At 37.4% G+C, this 16259-nt stretch overlaps 2 protein-coding genes across 3 annotated transcripts; both read right to left on the reverse strand.

Annotated features, from left to right (window-relative positions):
* Positions 1-220: 220 nt before the first annotated feature.
* On the reverse strand, positions 221-2631 carry LOC126787831 (calcium-dependent protein kinase 34-like). Its single transcript, XM_050513743.1, has 8 exons — positions 1914-2631; positions 1624-1767; positions 1370-1522; positions 1153-1268; positions 856-1023; positions 605-732; positions 409-508; positions 221-316 (listed from the first exon to the last, which is right to left on the reverse strand). Exons 1-8 carry the CDS (start codon positions 2614-2616, stop codon positions 221-223), a joined length of 1608 nt encoding a protein of 535 aa, XP_050369700.1. The 5' UTR covers positions 2617-2631.
* A 7074-nt stretch (positions 2632-9705) lies between these two features.
* LOC126787833 (rhodanese-like/PpiC domain-containing protein 12, chloroplastic) lies at positions 9706-14966 on the reverse strand. Of its 2 annotated transcripts, XM_050513747.1 has the most exons (8): positions 14618-14946; positions 13829-13942; positions 13460-13551; positions 12904-13004; positions 12682-12792; positions 11750-11858; positions 11184-11234; positions 9706-9973 (listed from the first exon to the last, which is right to left on the reverse strand). In XM_050513747.1, the coding sequence occupies exons 1-8, from the start codon at positions 14817-14819 to the stop codon at positions 9893-9895; spliced, it is 861 nt and encodes a 286-aa protein (XP_050369704.1). In that variant the 5' UTR covers positions 14820-14946; the 3' UTR covers positions 9706-9892. The 2 variants fall into 2 exon arrangements, with proteins under 2 accessions (XP_050369704.1, XP_050369703.1); XM_050513746.1 differs by lacking the exon at positions 11750-11858 and having other exon boundaries at positions 14618-14966.
* Between the last annotated feature and the right edge of the window lie 1293 nt (positions 14967-16259).

The following is a 16259-nucleotide window of genomic DNA, read 5'->3' on the forward strand; positions in this document are numbered from 1 at the left end:
ACCGATTCCCAACATTTCTTCATTTCATTTCTGTTTTTCCTTACATATATTTACTGTACACATGGTGATCTTCATCGAGCATTCTCGTATTCACTGTCCACAGCTAGCTTTATTAGAATGATGTTGATGTCCTTGCATGGATATATATGAAGTATTCACTGCAACCGTCGACTGTGATGACGATTTTCTACATATCTCTCCATTTCATACTATCCATTGATCAAACAAAAACATCGTCGCGCCGCTTTTTCGGGTTTGCGTCTTGGTTTCCTTTTCTCATCATTGCCACAAATTCATCGTAGTTGATTCGTCCGTCCTGCATCAAGATTATATAGAGTCGTCATATCAACGACTCGACGAGAGTTTGATCAAAATGAGTGAAATCCAATTGCTTTGCTAATTTCTTACATTATCAGCGTCGACTTCTGCAATGATTTCTCTTATGTCCCTTCCATCATGCATGCCGTATTCGCGGAGGGCTGACTCTAGTTCTTCAGTCGTGATGTACCTATATAAACATGGTTGATTTATAAATTTCAAAAAATATATGTTTTGTAATTGCTTATGAAAAATTTAAAGGCATAATAAACAATATGTATTTTACCCGCTGTTGTCTTTATCGAAGTGCTGGAAGGCAGTGTACAAATGCTCCTCTCTATCCATTCTGTTCAAGTGCATCGTTGCTGTGATGAACTCATCATAGTCTATGGTCCCATTTCCATCAGCATCGGCCTTTTTTCATTTCAAATAAAAAGAAATAGTGTTATTAAATAAAAATGAATGAATCGAGTGTGCGTGCGTGTGTGTGTGGACAGAGTGATCAAGGAGACATTAATCAATGGAGCTGTTACTTACAGCTTCCATTAGTTGTTTAGCTTCGAATTCAGACAACTTGGTGCCTTGCTTGGCAAGACCTTGTTTGAGTTCTTCTAGTGTGATAGTCCCACTGTTGTCTGTATCTATGCTCTTGAACATCTCTTTCAATCCCATGATTTCTTCCTCTGACAGGCAACCGGCAATAACCTGGAATATATCAACACATATCAATCCCGTATCTTCATCGAAGCTTGCTCGACATGCCCATGTTTTATGCACATATAGTTGAGATTATTTCTTTAAAAAGATACTGATTGATCTATATATACTCTATACCCGTAATGCAACTTTCTTGAACTGATTCATTGCTTTGAATTGTTTGAGCCTGCTGAGCACAGCATTGTCGAGAGGAACATCTGGTGCTTCACCGTCTTCCTTGATCCATGGATGATCTGAGTGACAAACACAAACCAACGCAGTAACCATTAATCAACCATGTTAACGTTGGTTAAGATATACATACGCGCACACAGGAGATATATAGGAGTAGTACTTAGAACTTGGAAGGCTGTCAATCTCTGCTTAGGATCTGAGTTCAACATCTTCCTCACAAGATCCTTTGCTTGAGCTGATATCGCAGGCCATGGATCACTTGTAAAGTCAAGGTGACCACGTAATATTGCGTTGAATATGCCATGTTCCGATTCTGTCCGTGGGTAATTAATGTTCCCAGGTCAATAAAATCACCCATCGGTTGAGAAGATTATGCTAATAAAATAGTAAATCAGTGTGTAAGAATTTATAAACCTGCCCAGAAAGGAGGAACACCACTCAGAAGAATGTATAGCATGACACCAACACTCCATATATCGACTTCAGGTCCATATCTCCTCTTCAAGACCTCTGGTGCTATGTAATATGCACTGCCTACAATATCCTTGAACACCTCTCCTGTGAAATCACAATCATATGACATTACGAATTGAGTACTTTTATTATATCTTTCGAACTCATGTACGTAACCACAATCCCACATGCAGACGTGTATATGGCATGGGGAGGAAGAAGGAAGCTAGGTTTGTATATTAATTATTTACCTTGTTTGTAAAAGACTGATAGACCGAAATCTGTGGCCTTGAGGGGAGAGTTCTCGTCTTTATTGAGAAGAAGGAAATTCTCAGGCTTGAGATCCCTATGGATGACTCCCATGGAATGGCAGGTGTGAACGATCTGAACGATGGTCCTTAACAAGGCGGCTGCAGCACGCTCGGTATAATGCCCCTTAGAGATGATCCGATCGAAAAGCTCTCCACCGGCGCACAGCTCCATGACCAGATGAACCGACTGCTTATCCTCATAAGCTCCCTTGAGTTCCACGATATTTGGTTGTCCGGTCAAATGGTGCATGATCTGTACCTCCCTCCTCACGTCCTCTATGTCTTCCTTATTCACCAGCTTGCGTTTGGCTATGGTCTTGCAGGCAAACTGCTCTCCCGTCTGCTTATGCGTGCACAGGTGCGTCACCCCGAACTGTCCCCGCCCCAGCTCCTTTCCGATGCAATAGGTCGAACGCACGTCCTCCATTGGCCTCCCTAGAACAGGTCCAATAGGTCCTGTCTTGACAGGTTTTCCCCCAGGTGGTGGGGATGCCGGAGGAGCCTTGTAACCCTGGGAGGTCGGATTATGGTTGCCTGCAGCATTGTTTGTCACATTGGCATTGTTATCCAGGCCGCCATTGTTGTCTCCCTTTTCGTTGTTCGGGGCATCCTCGGTGTTGCGTTGAGAGCAACAGTTGCCCATGGCGGAAGAGAGAGAGAAAGCAAAGAGAGAGCGAGAGAGATCTCTCGGACTAAGGTGTTGCCAAGCAATGGGGCAGGAAATGTTGGGTTTTGGGGGCTGAGGGAAAAAAGGGTTGCAGGAGAGAGGCAAAAGGAAGAGAGAGATCAGAGGCAGCAATTAGGTAGATTACAGCTTGGACTGAGGAGGATATTACACAGGACCGATAATGAGGGATTGTAGGAGTTTTGGTAGTTTAATTATTTTAGAAAGCCACTTGTTTGAAAGAGTCTCTACCCTTTGTCTCATACGTGGGGGGCTTAGCTTTCCATGCACCACCTTTTTACGGGAAAAACACAACAGTTACAGGCAGGCAGTTTGCGCTAGGCATGACCATATATACACACAGCTGTGCTAAACTCATAAATAACTTATAGGAGCACTTTGTGCGACGTTCTTAACATGTTTTTACCTCTATTTGTACTTTGCTTAGCCCTTATTATTGTAATATAGAGTCATTGAGTCGAGTTAGGAGTCTTTAGTGACGTTCGTTCCCTTTTGGTGCTAAAACAGGTGTAAAATGCAGAAATTGTCGAGAGTGCTATAGAGTAGTATTTCTTGTCGAACTAGGAAACCTAGTTTGGTTAGGATTTTTTTTATTCGATATTTCTGTAACATATGTGATTTATATTTATTATTTCCTTTCCTTATTTTCAGAATTAAATGTGAGATAATGAGTTGGAAATTATGGAAAGAAAGAGGAGAAGAAGGAAACAAAAGGAGAAAAGGGAAAGAAGTAATTTAGTTTCTGAATAAGATGAAAAGGAAGAAGTATGCAGCCTTAAAGGAGGGAAGGTTCATCCGGCCATTAAATGGAAAGAATAAGAAAAGAAGGAAACAAAAGAAGAAAAAGGAAGGAGAGAACAAAGAGATAATTCTGAAGAATGCATGTGGTCTAGAAGAAGGGAGAATGCATGTGACCAACAAAGATGATCATCATTCAATCGAGAAGGAAAGAAAAGAAAAAAAAGGAAATACATGGATCAGCCCATTCAAAACCCTAGCAGCCCCTCCTCTCCTCCTTCCTCTATAAAAGGCATGGCCTCCCTCACAATTCACGATCTCCATTCTCTCACAAACAAAGTCGAATTGCTGCCCAAGAACATCCAGAAAATTCAAGCAAAAAACCTTCATCCATCATCACCAAGTCGTGCTCATCTTCCTCCTCCACCAATTCGAATTCATCCTTGCTTCATCCTAGAAGGTTTCTAATGTGTGATTCATCCATGGCTTGTAATCTTTCTTTTTATTTTCTGCAAATTTTGAATTCATTGTATGAATCATTGGATGTTATTTTCGGTTTCATATATGAACAACATAAATTCAGACTTCTTTGGTTTTATGTTTTGATTGCATGAACTCATGAGATATGTGTGTATGCCGTGTGTAGCATCTATGGGCAGCAGGTTTTCGATTTCTATTTAGGTTTTATTTTAATTTATTCCTTGAATTTGTGCATCTAAATCAATGCTTGAGGAAGCCAAGGCCATGGTTCTCCTAAGGTTGCGATTTAATTCACCAAAGTAGTATTTGATCGAGTTATGCGCTTCGTGTCTCAATTATTGCTACTTATATAGGGCTGTGATAGTTCTAGGAATTTGCATGTTTAATCAAGATGAGTGACGCCATGCTTGCTTACATGTCTCCAATTCGACTTAATGTGCTTATGTGCTACTTTGTTGTTTAACTAGTACGCTTCGTTATGTTGAACTCTTTGTAGCATATGTTTAGGATTGAACGCTTCGTTGATTCTAAATAACTAAGAAGTCTTAACGATTAGATGAACCGCTTCGGGCTCTAATTAGAATTGGAATTGAAATTGACTTAAGAAGAATCGAAAATAGTTGCTGCCTATATGTTATTCAATACGTGTCATACATGTTTCTTGAATAGAATTCGTGTTTTGGTTATGTGATGAGTGGTTGATCAATTGTATATAAGTAATTTAGGATTTATTTTCAGTTGTAGTTTTAGAATCCAACTCAAAATCCCCCAATAACATGATAAGTATTGAGGCCCTTTTGATTCCCCGGACTGAACGATCCCTGCTTATTCTATACTAACGATGATGTTTTTCAGGGTATTTTATAGACGTTCTAACAAAACGCTCTATCATTTTGGCGCTGTTGCCGGGGAATTGATTAATTCTCAATGCTTTGAAGTGTTACTATTGTGAATTGTATAATTGCATTTTGTTTCTGTGAATAGTAATCATAAATAGTGCTTATATGAACAGTAACTCCGAAAGAAAAAAAAAACTTGGATAGAACGAAAATTTTTATTGTGTATATTAAGTTGTTATTTGTTATATTGTTGTAGTAGTATGCCTATAAGAAACTTGTTACACATAGTTAAATTTTTTATTTTTATCTTTAAGGAAGCTAAATATTTATTTATGCTTAGTTTATTGTAAGTTATAAGGTGAACGGAATAGGTAAAGTCCATTTTGTTAATATTAGCCTTAACCCTCCATTTGTACCTTGCAAAGGTCACTTGGGGTTGTGGGCGGCTTTTATTAACACTTTGCGAGCAGTCTAACACACAAAGTTATTCCGAGCTGAGTAAGGGGCTTGCTATTTTCATTACCCTGGTTCAAGGTTTACAAAATTGGATCTCAGAGGCCCATAGACTGACATACATCTCGGTGATGGAGTCGATTGGGAAAACATCCTTTCGAGGTTGTGGCCCCCGTGGTGTCCAACAAATGAGTCCTGCCTTGTGACTATCTCTGATTCTAGCTATCCAGCCTTCTGAAACAAAGGAATGAGTTTGTGTCTAGACGACGTACTTAGGCCGCACGTCCACCTCGCTTTATAACTTAGAAAATAACTTTGTATAAATAGATGTATATAGTTTCAAAAGAAAATAATATTCTAATTTTTAAGGTATATCGGATAAAGCAAGACCCTTACCTTGGGCTGTTTCAGTCCATTGCACAGTTAGCTCCTCTGCTCCACGTACCTTAAACATTAGGATGTTGTGAATAAAAACAATTATATTTTAGGATATTCATACACATTTGTTGTAAAACAAAAATTGTCCTTAACGTTTATACTTGTATTTCATTTATACAATTACTAACATGTCTTTTATTTCGTTTTATATATAATTGATCATTAACATTTTGTGTCTTTGTATAGCATAGTTGTCAATTGTGGATTCTAAGAAAGAGTTGGAGAATTCTATTGTTAATAGTTGATTGAAGCTCTCAATGACTTGGGAAGGACGACAAGTGTTGCAAGAAGCGGAGTTCTACCACACTCTAACTTTTGATTCATGATTTGCAATTAATTCAACTCATTCTAACTTTAGCTTAATCATTAACACTTTACTAACTTATTCTTCGAGATCTCATCTTCACTTTTCTAATTATCTTTCTCTTGATGCGATGTAGTTTAAGAGTGGATGAACATGCATCGAGTTTTGATAGTCAAAGAGGCACAAATTTGGAGGTGTACAACTCCAAGTGGCATGGCCTACAACTTAAAAAGAAGTGAAGAGTCTAGGCCAAAGGACTATAAACATTAAGCGCTGCATGGGAGGCAACCCATTTCAACCGTACCTGTGGAGGAGTCGTCTACGGGAGTTTGCATTTTCTTATCCCTTCACTCTTATGGTTGAATTGTATATGTATTATTGTGTGATCTTAGTCTATACTTATGAATTACATTATGATTATTGAGCTTACATTGAGGACAATGTAATTTTCTAAGTGTGGGGTAGGGTTACATGATCATTGTTTGCTGATTTTTGCTTTGATTTCATGTTAAAAAACGAAAAGAAAAAAAAAATTCGAAAAAAATGTGATATTTTGAGTCTTAGGATGCCCTTAAAGTCTAGGATGATTATGTCTCTAAATGCATAGATGATGGTTTTGCATTTCATAAGAATTGAATTGTAAGTTTCATTGATAATGTGGATTTGGTATGAACATGTGAGAGTTGATTGAATGTAATATGACATACATGTTTGATTAGTCTAAGTCCATAACAACCTGTGAGTTTTTGAGCCTATATATGCTTTCTTCTTGAGTGATAATATGAAATTTCGTGGTTGTTTTGTGAACCTCATTATTCTTTGCATATTCAATGACTATGTGCCATAGTTTTTAATGGACTCTAGAATTTACTAGAACTCATCTTTTGTGATTGTTGAAACTTTTAAGTCATAAAATGCTCTGATTTTGAAAAGGATTTATGGATCATTTCTAGGATTTCCACCACTTTAGCCAAACAGCCATGTATCCCTATATGTGCCCTGTTTGGGACCCCTTAGTTGAACCCCATTTGAGCCTACATTGAGCCTTTCTTCATCACCTATGTTATCTCCATGCTTAGTATAGTTACCTCTACCTTGTCCTATAGACTTGGCAGAACTATTTTTTTTGAGATGATGTTGTGATGATGTATGAAATAAATGTGGGGTGGAAGAGATGAGAAAGAAAATATGAACAAGCTTTTAATCATGCCGAAAAAAAAATGAATGAATGAAAAAAAAAATGTATGAATTCGGCAAAACAAGAAAAAGGAAAGAAAAGATGTTGTCTTCCATTTGTGATTTGGAGTTGAGTTGTAATTGAAGGTCTAAAAATGTGTATTTGACCTTTGTCCATGTTCACTTTGTGGTAGAAATGATGATTGGGCCCAACTTGTTATATTTGGCTCTTGATGGTGTGTGGTGTCATAAGGATGGTGTTTACTCTGCTAAGTCTATAGGATTACCTTTGTAATTCCTTGATATTCCATGCCTTTAGCTAAGCCTAAACATTCACCTTATCTAATGATCCTAATGATTCTTAAAATGAGCAAAACTTGGTTTGTGGAGATGATCACATGAGTTGAGCATATGGTTTTGGTCCATTTGTGCACTTAGTTGTTAAATGAGGTTTTCCTTTTGTTATTCACAAAGTGCCTTCATTTGATGAAATATGCAAGCTATTTGATGCTTTATTATCCTTTCTCTTGCATATACTTGTGTGTTAATCATAACCATGAATCTGAGTGAAAAGAAGAGAGTATACCTTCTGAGGAGGATTGGATTAACTAAACATGTTATGTGCTTATTGTCTCATTTCTTACTTATTCATACCATGAAACATGTTTATGAAACTTGGAATTTATGTGCTTACATGCAAATGCTTAAACTTGAAAGCTATGTGTTTTGAGATTCTGAGGCAATCATTTAGGGGCAATAGAGTTTTGTGTTTGTTTTGTTTTGTTTTGCTAAGGGACTAGCAAAAGCCAAGTGTGGGGTAGTTGATAGGAGCACTTTGTGCGACGTTCTTAACATGTTTTTACCTCTATTTGTACTTTGCTTAGCCCTTATTATTGTAATATAGAGTCATTGAGTCGAGTTAGGAGTCTTTAGTGACGTTCGTTCCCTTTTGGTGCTAAAACAGGTGTAAAATGCAGAAATTGTCGAGAGTGCTATAGAGTAGTATTCCTTGTCGAACTAGGAAACCTAGTTTGGTTAGGATTTTTTTTATTCGATATTTCTGTAACATATGTGATTTATATTTATTATTTCCTTTCCTTATTTTCAGAATTAAATGTGAGATAATGAGTTGGAAATTATGGAAAGAAAGAGGAGAAGAAGGAAACAAAAGGAGAAAAGGGAAAGAAGTAATTTAGTTTCTGAATAAGATGAAAAGGAAGAAGTATGCAGCCTTAAAGGAGGGAAGGTTCATCCGGCCATTAAATGGAAAGAATAAGAAAAGGAGGAAACAAAAGAAGAAAAAGGAAGGAGAGAACAAAGAGATAATTCTGAAGAATGCATGTGGTCTAGAAGAAGGGAGAATGCATGTGACCAACAAAGATGATCATCATTCAATCGAGAAGGAAAGAAAAGAAAAAAAAGGAAATACATGGATCAGCCCATTCAAAACCCTAGCAGCCCCTCCTCTCCTCCTTCCTCTATAAAAGGCATGGCCTCCCTCACAATTCACGATCTCCATTCTCTCACAAACAAAGTCGAATTGCTGCCCAAGAACATCCAGAAAATTCAAGCAAAAAACCTTCATCCATCATCACCAAGTCGTGCTCATCTTCCTCCTCCACCAATTCGAATTCATCCTTGCTTCATCCTAGAAGGTTTCTAATGTGTGATTCATCCATGGCTTGTAATCTTTCTTTTTATTTTCTGCAAACTTTGAATTCATAATATGAATCATTGGATGTTATTTTCGGTTTCATATATGAACAACATAAATTCAGACTTCTTTGGTTTTATGTTTTGATTGCATGAACTCATGAGATATGTGTGTATGCCGTGTGTAGCATCTATGGGCAGCAGGTTTTCGATTTCTATTTAGGTTTTATTTTAATTTATTCCTTGAATTTGTGCATCTAAATCAATGCTTGAGGAAGCCAATGCCATGGTTCTCCTAAGGTTGCGATTTAATTCACCAAAGTAGTATTTGATCGAGTTATGCGCTTCGTGTCTCAATTATTGCTACTTATATAGGGCTGTGATAGTTCTAGGAATTTGCATGTTTAATCAAGATGAGTGACGCCATGCTTGCTTACATGTCTCCAATTCGACTTAATGTGCTTATGTGCTACTTTGTTGTTTAACTAGTACGCTTCGTTATGTTGAACTCTTTGTAGCATATGTTTAGGATTGAACGCTTCGTTGATTCTAAATAACTAAGAAGTCTTAACGATTAGATGAACCGCTTCGGGCTCTAATTAGAATTGGAATTGAAATTGACTTAAGAAGAATCGAAAATAGTTGCTGCCTATATGTTATTCAATACGTGTCATACATGTTTCTTGAGTAGAATTCGTGTTTTGGTTATGTGATGAGTGGTTGATCAATTGTATATAAGTAATTTAGGATTTATTTTCAGTTGTAGTTTTAGAATCCAACTCAAAATCCCCCAATAACATGATAAGTGTTGAGGCCCTTTTGATTCCCCGGACTGAACGATCCCTGCTTATTCTATACTAACGATGATGTTTTTCAGGGTATTTTATAGACGTTCTAACCGAACGCTCTATCAATAACCTTGCTTTGCAGTTAGTAAGAAACAGGTACTTTGGTCACCCATTAACAGTTAGGTATGTGTCTCTTCTAGAAACAAAGAAAACCATTAAAAATTGGAGTTCTGATTTCTTTAACTAAAAAAGAAAAGAAAAAATGTAGTTCTGATCTTATATTAGTGTTCATACAATGTACGCAACAAAAATGGTGAACTGGTCTCGAAGTGATGGGAAACACATCTCTAATCCCGAAAATATCATCAGTAAGTCGGAATTCTTTGATCAACTGTTCGAGCATATTCATGGATTCCCCCAGCAACATTGTAGACTCTCTTGAAACCCTGAACCATTGAAACAGTTGTAACCAGCAAATAATAAACCTTACAAAACAGATATTATAGTTATTATCACGATGAAACAACCATCTTTCCTAGAGCAGTATGCACATATAAAGTACCTATACTGAAGCAATAAAGATTGGTTTCATTATTATCATGAACAATGTATGGCCTAGCAGGGATAGGGCAAGGACCAGGGGCAATGAGATGTCTGACTATGAATATCATAACTAACTTCTACAGTCATTCCAATGTTGTAGTTGTTAGTGAACCATAAGAAACCCCAACTTAGTTCTTTGGGTGAGGATGATACCAGTAAATATACCTCCGCAGTTTGACCTTGGCGAGCCCAGTCCAAAAATGGGTGGTCTTTCTTTGGGTTCTTAAAAGCTAAAAACTGAGTTCAACTACTTGCAACGAACTGTTCTTCCATTTCAAAAAAAAAAAAAACTGTTCTTCATCCAACAAAGAACACGACTAGAAAATTAATACCAAATGTAGGTAATGCTGCCTTTGAGTCATCAACGCCATTCTGAATCGGCTTCAACCAATCCCCTTGCACAACTGGCGCTCTAAATCACAACATTTTCTTGGTAGTTTGGCTACCTAAAGGACTTTACAAACCCTAGAGTTGTATCTGTTGGGCTTTAATAAAGTGTGTATGCCAAGGGTGGGGTTTATGGGTTTTTTTTTTTTAATAATGGGTGTATGGTTATACTATGAAATTTGTAAAAAATCAACCATACACTTAAAAGGTCTTCTACATGCACTTATGTCCGTATATATGAAAACATGCTTGACAACAAGATTAAAAAAAACAAAAAAAAACTAAAGAAACCAGATCAACGATCTCTACAACCTACAGAGCGAGCAAGAAAAACTCAAAATCATAGACAAAGATTACTTGCTAGATGCTGTTATGTCCAACTTGATGATAGAGAGTTATCCCGAAAATGAAAAGAAACTAATGCCTATAATGCTGGTGAAAAATACACATCATCCACTCTGCACCTTATAATCCCAATATAAGTAAACAAAAAAAAAACCAGAATAACAAAAACAAAAAGAAAATTGCATGATGGGAAAGGCTAATGATACTACTCAATTAAATATGTAACACCAGAACAAGAAAAATGGCTTAGTATAAATATTTATTTCAATTTTAGTTATTTAGAGGACTACGAGTAAAATAATGTAGCAGAGAGGGCTCTACCTGCGTCTGCAACCACTGGGCAACCTGTAAAGATCGCATGCCATGGTGACACTGCATTTTTGGAACATCAAACGTCAGTAACAGGCAGTTAGCTACATGTGAAAAAAAAAAAAAAAAGGATGAGGCAACACAGAATTTTGACTCGTTACTTCAAATATAACATACCACTGAAATGTGATATACTGTGTATCGATAATCAACGTGACAACTGAACTAGGACTTAGATACTTAATAATATATATTTGACCAAAAGGCTAATTATTTGCCAATAAACAGCAACCTAGTGCATCAATTTAATCAGCTGCAAGGAAACAGTATCCATGTAGTGGTACAACCAACGATCATGACATATAATACCCAAGATCATTCTTCGCCCCAACTCAATCCCTAGTTCTACATTACTTTGTTATATAAAAATTAAAACTTAAAACAAGCCACCTGTGAAAGTCAAAATTGGGAGATTAAATTAAGAGTATCAGCATAATTCAATTCTTGCTTGTTCAATTTTGACAGCCAATATGTGGTTCCATTAACTTCATTACATAAACCATGAGTTCTGAGCCTACCATAACATACGTATCCTTTTGAGGATCTAACTTCGTAGTTATGTCAGGTCCCCAGCTTCCAAATTGTCGAAGAGGAAGAACCTGGAATCCCAATAAAGAAGCTCGAGCCCTGTCAAACAAAGAAAATTTGAGAAAAAGTAGCCAAAAAGGGAGAAACACATGCTGACCGATGCCAATAGCTGTATTGAGGAAAAAATATAGTGATTTGGTCCTTGTGTAATGACTTTTTTTTTATCATGCAATCTAACATAAAAAGAAAATAAAGGGTTTTGGGACATAGGGTATACATATATAGGACCCTTCCACTCAGAGATCCGGTTCAATTTCACAAACTGAACGGTGAATTATTGGTTTTATGATCGAAATATTCGTCAAATGCTTTATCTCTCCAAGTGGCCAAAAAAGGATCCTTTAGTGGAAAGGCCCTGTATATATATAAACAGAATTCAAAATATTGCAATTTGAATCCATGCGAACAGCAAGAAAATTAAAAAACCAACTGGACGCAGCAAGAGACATTGCAGTTGAGGGAAAACAAAGTATCAAACCTTTCTAGAAACTATATCATGTGAGAATGATGAGAACACTCAGCAGTCACTACACAATACACATAAGGTATTTCCTTAGATTGAGTAAGGTATCAAAGATGCCAAATATGAACTGCAATTTTCTTCAGTTTACCCAAGACAATAATTTTCGCATTGCTACACCAGTATCTGTCAGAAATATTTTTAACAACTCTTAAACACATTGCAGCTTAATCTCTTATGTGATACTTGACCCATAACTACCCACAGATCCAAGGAAGCAACCATGCCAAAAGTTGAAACACTACTTTACTGAATATAAGAGAATTTAAGTCAGATTGCCCTAATAAAATTAGAAACGAAATCTTTAGACAGCTGAGAGCAGGATAAAAGATGAGAGAATACACTTCTTCAGGTTCTCGGACATCGATCAACTGTGCCTCTTCTAAGAAACTTGGATCTTGCATTTTCAAATGCAGCTCCTTGCATTGAATGTTTTGAAGTACTGATTCCTCCCTAACAGCACACGATGCACATATAAAACCAGATTAATACCGTAAACTGTGAGTCAGCACTGGCTTAATATTTCTAGTAAGATAATAGTAAGAAACATGTTCTAGGGCATACCTCTCTGATAGTACTTGTAATAAATGCCATCCAAATTTTGTTTTGCACCTAACAATTTTGTTTAAAGATGCACTAAATGCAGTCTCCTCAAACTCTAGTACCTGGGACATGAAACATAAGATATCGATCAGAAAATATTGGGGCCAGAAACAAAACATGTAGAAATCTAGGAAAAACTTAAACCCAAATATTTATCATATCAACCTTTTCACTGCCACACATTTCATCTTCACAAGATACTAAACGGCAACATTTCAACTTATTTTAGCCAAACCATTACCCAACTGTAATCGGTGTACCAGTGATTGACACATATATCATGGTTTCATTATAATTACCAATCTCAATCTGTAAAATGAGCACTTCTTTACAACAAACTAGATAGACAATGAAGACATATCACAGCTGAGAGAGTGGGGAAAAAAGACCAATTGCTAAATCTGGTGGCAATTACCAAATATAATAAAAACCGCAGAACCAAATTTACACAAGAAAGTAGATCTACGTGCCCCTATACGTTTTAGAAAGATCCATGGAGATAAACACATCAACTCACCATTTGCCCCTTTTTCACCCACCCAAGCATTCCCCCCTCTTCTTTGGATGGACATATCGAGTACTCTGCAGCAAGATCACTAAGGTCTTCACCTGAATCAACAATTAGCATGAGACCAGAGCATCATGAAATTAAGATAAAGAAATTGAGAAAAGAGAACGAATTATACATTAGGCAGTTCACCATTATGTTTCTATATTCTTTTTCTCTTATAGTAACAAGAACTTTATATTCACACAACACGAATACAAAAGGAAATGCTGGTAGCGTAGTCCACCCATCATATTTTAAAACCACAAAACTCAATCAAAAGTTCAAGTTATAAAATTTAAAATGACATAAATTGTGAAATAACAGCTAGGAACAGACCTTGTGATATTCTCTGCTGAAGATCTAGAAGAAGCTTGAGATTGTCGTCTTTAACAAGTAAGTGCTGGACCAATATCTCCTTTCCATCGCCAGAGCTACTTGAAGTAAATGAAGCTGAAGGAACGTACATTAGAACTCTTCAGTAAAGTAAAAGGAAATGTAACATAAACAGGGAGTGTGAGTATGGTAATGTTAAAATGAGAGTGTGTGAGTGCATGTATGCACACACATGTAAGCGAGTGTTCATGAGAGTGAGGGAGAGAGATTCCTACTAGTGGCACACTGGCACCTACTGTACTGAAATCGGTGCAGAAAAGAAATCGCCAAATTGGATATTGTTTGGCCATTGTAATCGTAATTACGTGGACCGGGGGAAATATAAAGTTTCCAATAACTAATCAATATATAGAATAATAAATTCTTATTTATTTTCTTATTGCAGATGTGATGCCTGAAGGAAGACCTAAAACATGAATGGCACAGACTCATCAACTTACATACTCATTAGATTGTGGATGAGTAACACTTAAATATTAACAAATGAGCACAAGGGTAATAGCATAATTAAGACCACAAAGCACAAAGTCTAGCTACACACATGGATCAATCCGATCCTTATTGAACCATCCAATTAACTAGTAGTATATATCAAAATTCAGTTTCGTCATTCAGTTAGTTGACCAATTCAAATTGTCAGCTGACCGCAGTTGGATCAAACTAGATTAAAAGAAGGTCTGAATCGAAATGGAGCAACAAACAAAATAGAAATAGAATAACAAGGGGGGATACCTGAACACTTGGGAGCTGGAGTAGTAGGCATGACAGGGTTGGAGGTCAAAAACGAGGAGGAATTGGCGCGAGTGGGTTTGAAGGTGCGGGGGAGACGCCAAGGTGGAGAAGAACAAGTAGTAGAGAATTTGACGAGGTTTAAGGGAGTCGAGAGGTTGAGAGCGCAAGTGAGAGAGAGTCTAAGATGAGATATCCTTAACATGTTTGTTGTCTCTGCCTTTTCCCACAGCACAAGTGTGTTTCTGTCTTCTCAATCTGCCTCGACTGCTTCTAACTTCTAAGCTTTGCTTACTTATTTACCTTAGTCGCCAGTGTTCTATGCTTGGCTTTATTTATTCACCGTGCCTCACTGATCTTGTAACTTTTCTTCTTTAAGAATAATAAACTTGTTTTTTCTGGTTTAGGGTTTGTGGGCAACACATAAATGGAAGCAGAGACCGAAGAAGAAGAAGAAGAAGAAGAAGAAGAAGAAGAAGAAGAAGAAGATAGGGTGGAATTAAATGTCGAGTTTGAGATTGGTGACCATGTGTTCCTAAAAGTCTCTCCTATGAAGGGTGTGGTGAGATTTGACAAGGAGAGAAAGTTAGTTCCGAGGTATGTTGGGCCTTTCGAGATTCTTGAGAAGGTATGAGATTTGGCATATCGGCTAGTTTTACCTACGAGCATGTCTGGTGTTCACAATGTCTTCCACATTTCCATGTTGAGGAAGTATGTACTAGATGAGTCACATGTGATTGATCACAGCTCCATTGAGGTGAGGGAGAATGTCACATTTGTTATCGAGCCGGTTCATATTTTGGATAGGTCGACAAAGAAGCTTCGTAGGAAAGAGGTGGAACTGGTTAAGGTTTTGTGGAGTCACCATGATGAGGGTCATGCCTCTTAGGAGCTAGAGTCGGATATGAGGACAAGATATCCGCAGTTGCTTGTTGAGTAGAGTAATTGAATTTCGGGACGAAATTCCTTTAAGGAGGATATAATGTAATACCCCGGATTTTCGGGTTTAAATTTGTATAATTCTTGTAAATTATTAAGCTTGTTAATTTGAGTAAAATCGCATTTTTTCGCCTTCTCGTCGATGTCTTACGAAACGAAACTGATTTCAGAAATTTAAGTTGGAAAACATTACGTTTTCAGTGGCACGAGAGTCGACTTTTATTCAGTCGCTCATCTCTCAAAACATCCTTCATGAAAGTCATAGAGCACGTCGAGACGAGTTCGTGGACATGCGGCACACATTAATCGGATGTCGTATATGAAAGTTATTATCAACGAAAGTTTGGTTCCGATTTTGGAATGCTATAAAAGGAAGTTTTTTGGAAACTTTCCAAAAATAAAAATCAGAAATTTCTCCCGAGTTTCTCTCTCCTCTCCCCCGACCCCGACCTCCTCCGTCGATTTCACCTTCGCCAATCTCCCACCTCTGGCCATCGTGACCTTCACCGCCGGACTCGTTTATTGTGTGACGCTCACGTGTCGCATCATGAACACCAAAAGCCGTTTGCATACCTGAAATCACCTATTTTGGTCACTGATCGTGCGCGGTTACAACAAGGAAACTCTTTTGGAAAATCCCCGGTTAAATGGAGGTTTTAATATGTCAGAACATCTCCTTTTTGGTTTACCGTAAGTACAAACGGTC

Source organism: Argentina anserina, chromosome 3 (assembly GCF_933775445.1).
Source record: "Argentina anserina chromosome 3, drPotAnse1.1, whole genome shotgun sequence".
Taxonomy (NCBI): Eukaryota; Viridiplantae; Streptophyta; class Magnoliopsida; order Rosales; family Rosaceae; genus Argentina; species Argentina anserina.

Excerpts from the sequence above, each read along its gene's own strand:
- LOC126787831 (XM_050513743.1), bottom strand. The coding sequence starts at position 2,616 with ATGGGCAACTGTTGCTCTCAACGCAACACCGAGGATGCCCCGAACAAC. Across the intron at positions 1,768-1,913 it reads ATCAGTCTTTTACAAACAAG|GAGAGGTGTTCAAGGATATT; the intron begins GTAAATAATTAA and ends GTGATTTCACAG. Across the intron at positions 1,024-1,152 it reads TCAAGAAAGTTGCATTACGG|GTTATTGCCGGTTGCCTGTC; the intron begins GTATAGAGTATA and ends GATATATTCCAG.
- LOC126787833 (XM_050513746.1), bottom strand. The coding sequence starts at position 14,819 with ATGTTAAGGATATCTCATCTTAGACTCTCTCTCACTTGCGCTCTCAAC. Across the intron at positions 13,552-13,828 it reads TCAGCAGAGAATATCACAAG|GTGAAGACCTTAGTGATCTT; the intron begins GTCTGTTCCTAG and ends TTGTTGATTCAG. Across the intron at positions 13,005-13,459 it reads GGGTGAAAAAGGGGCAAATG|GTACTAGAGTTTGAGGAGAC; the intron begins GTGAGTTGATGT and ends TTCATGTCCCAG.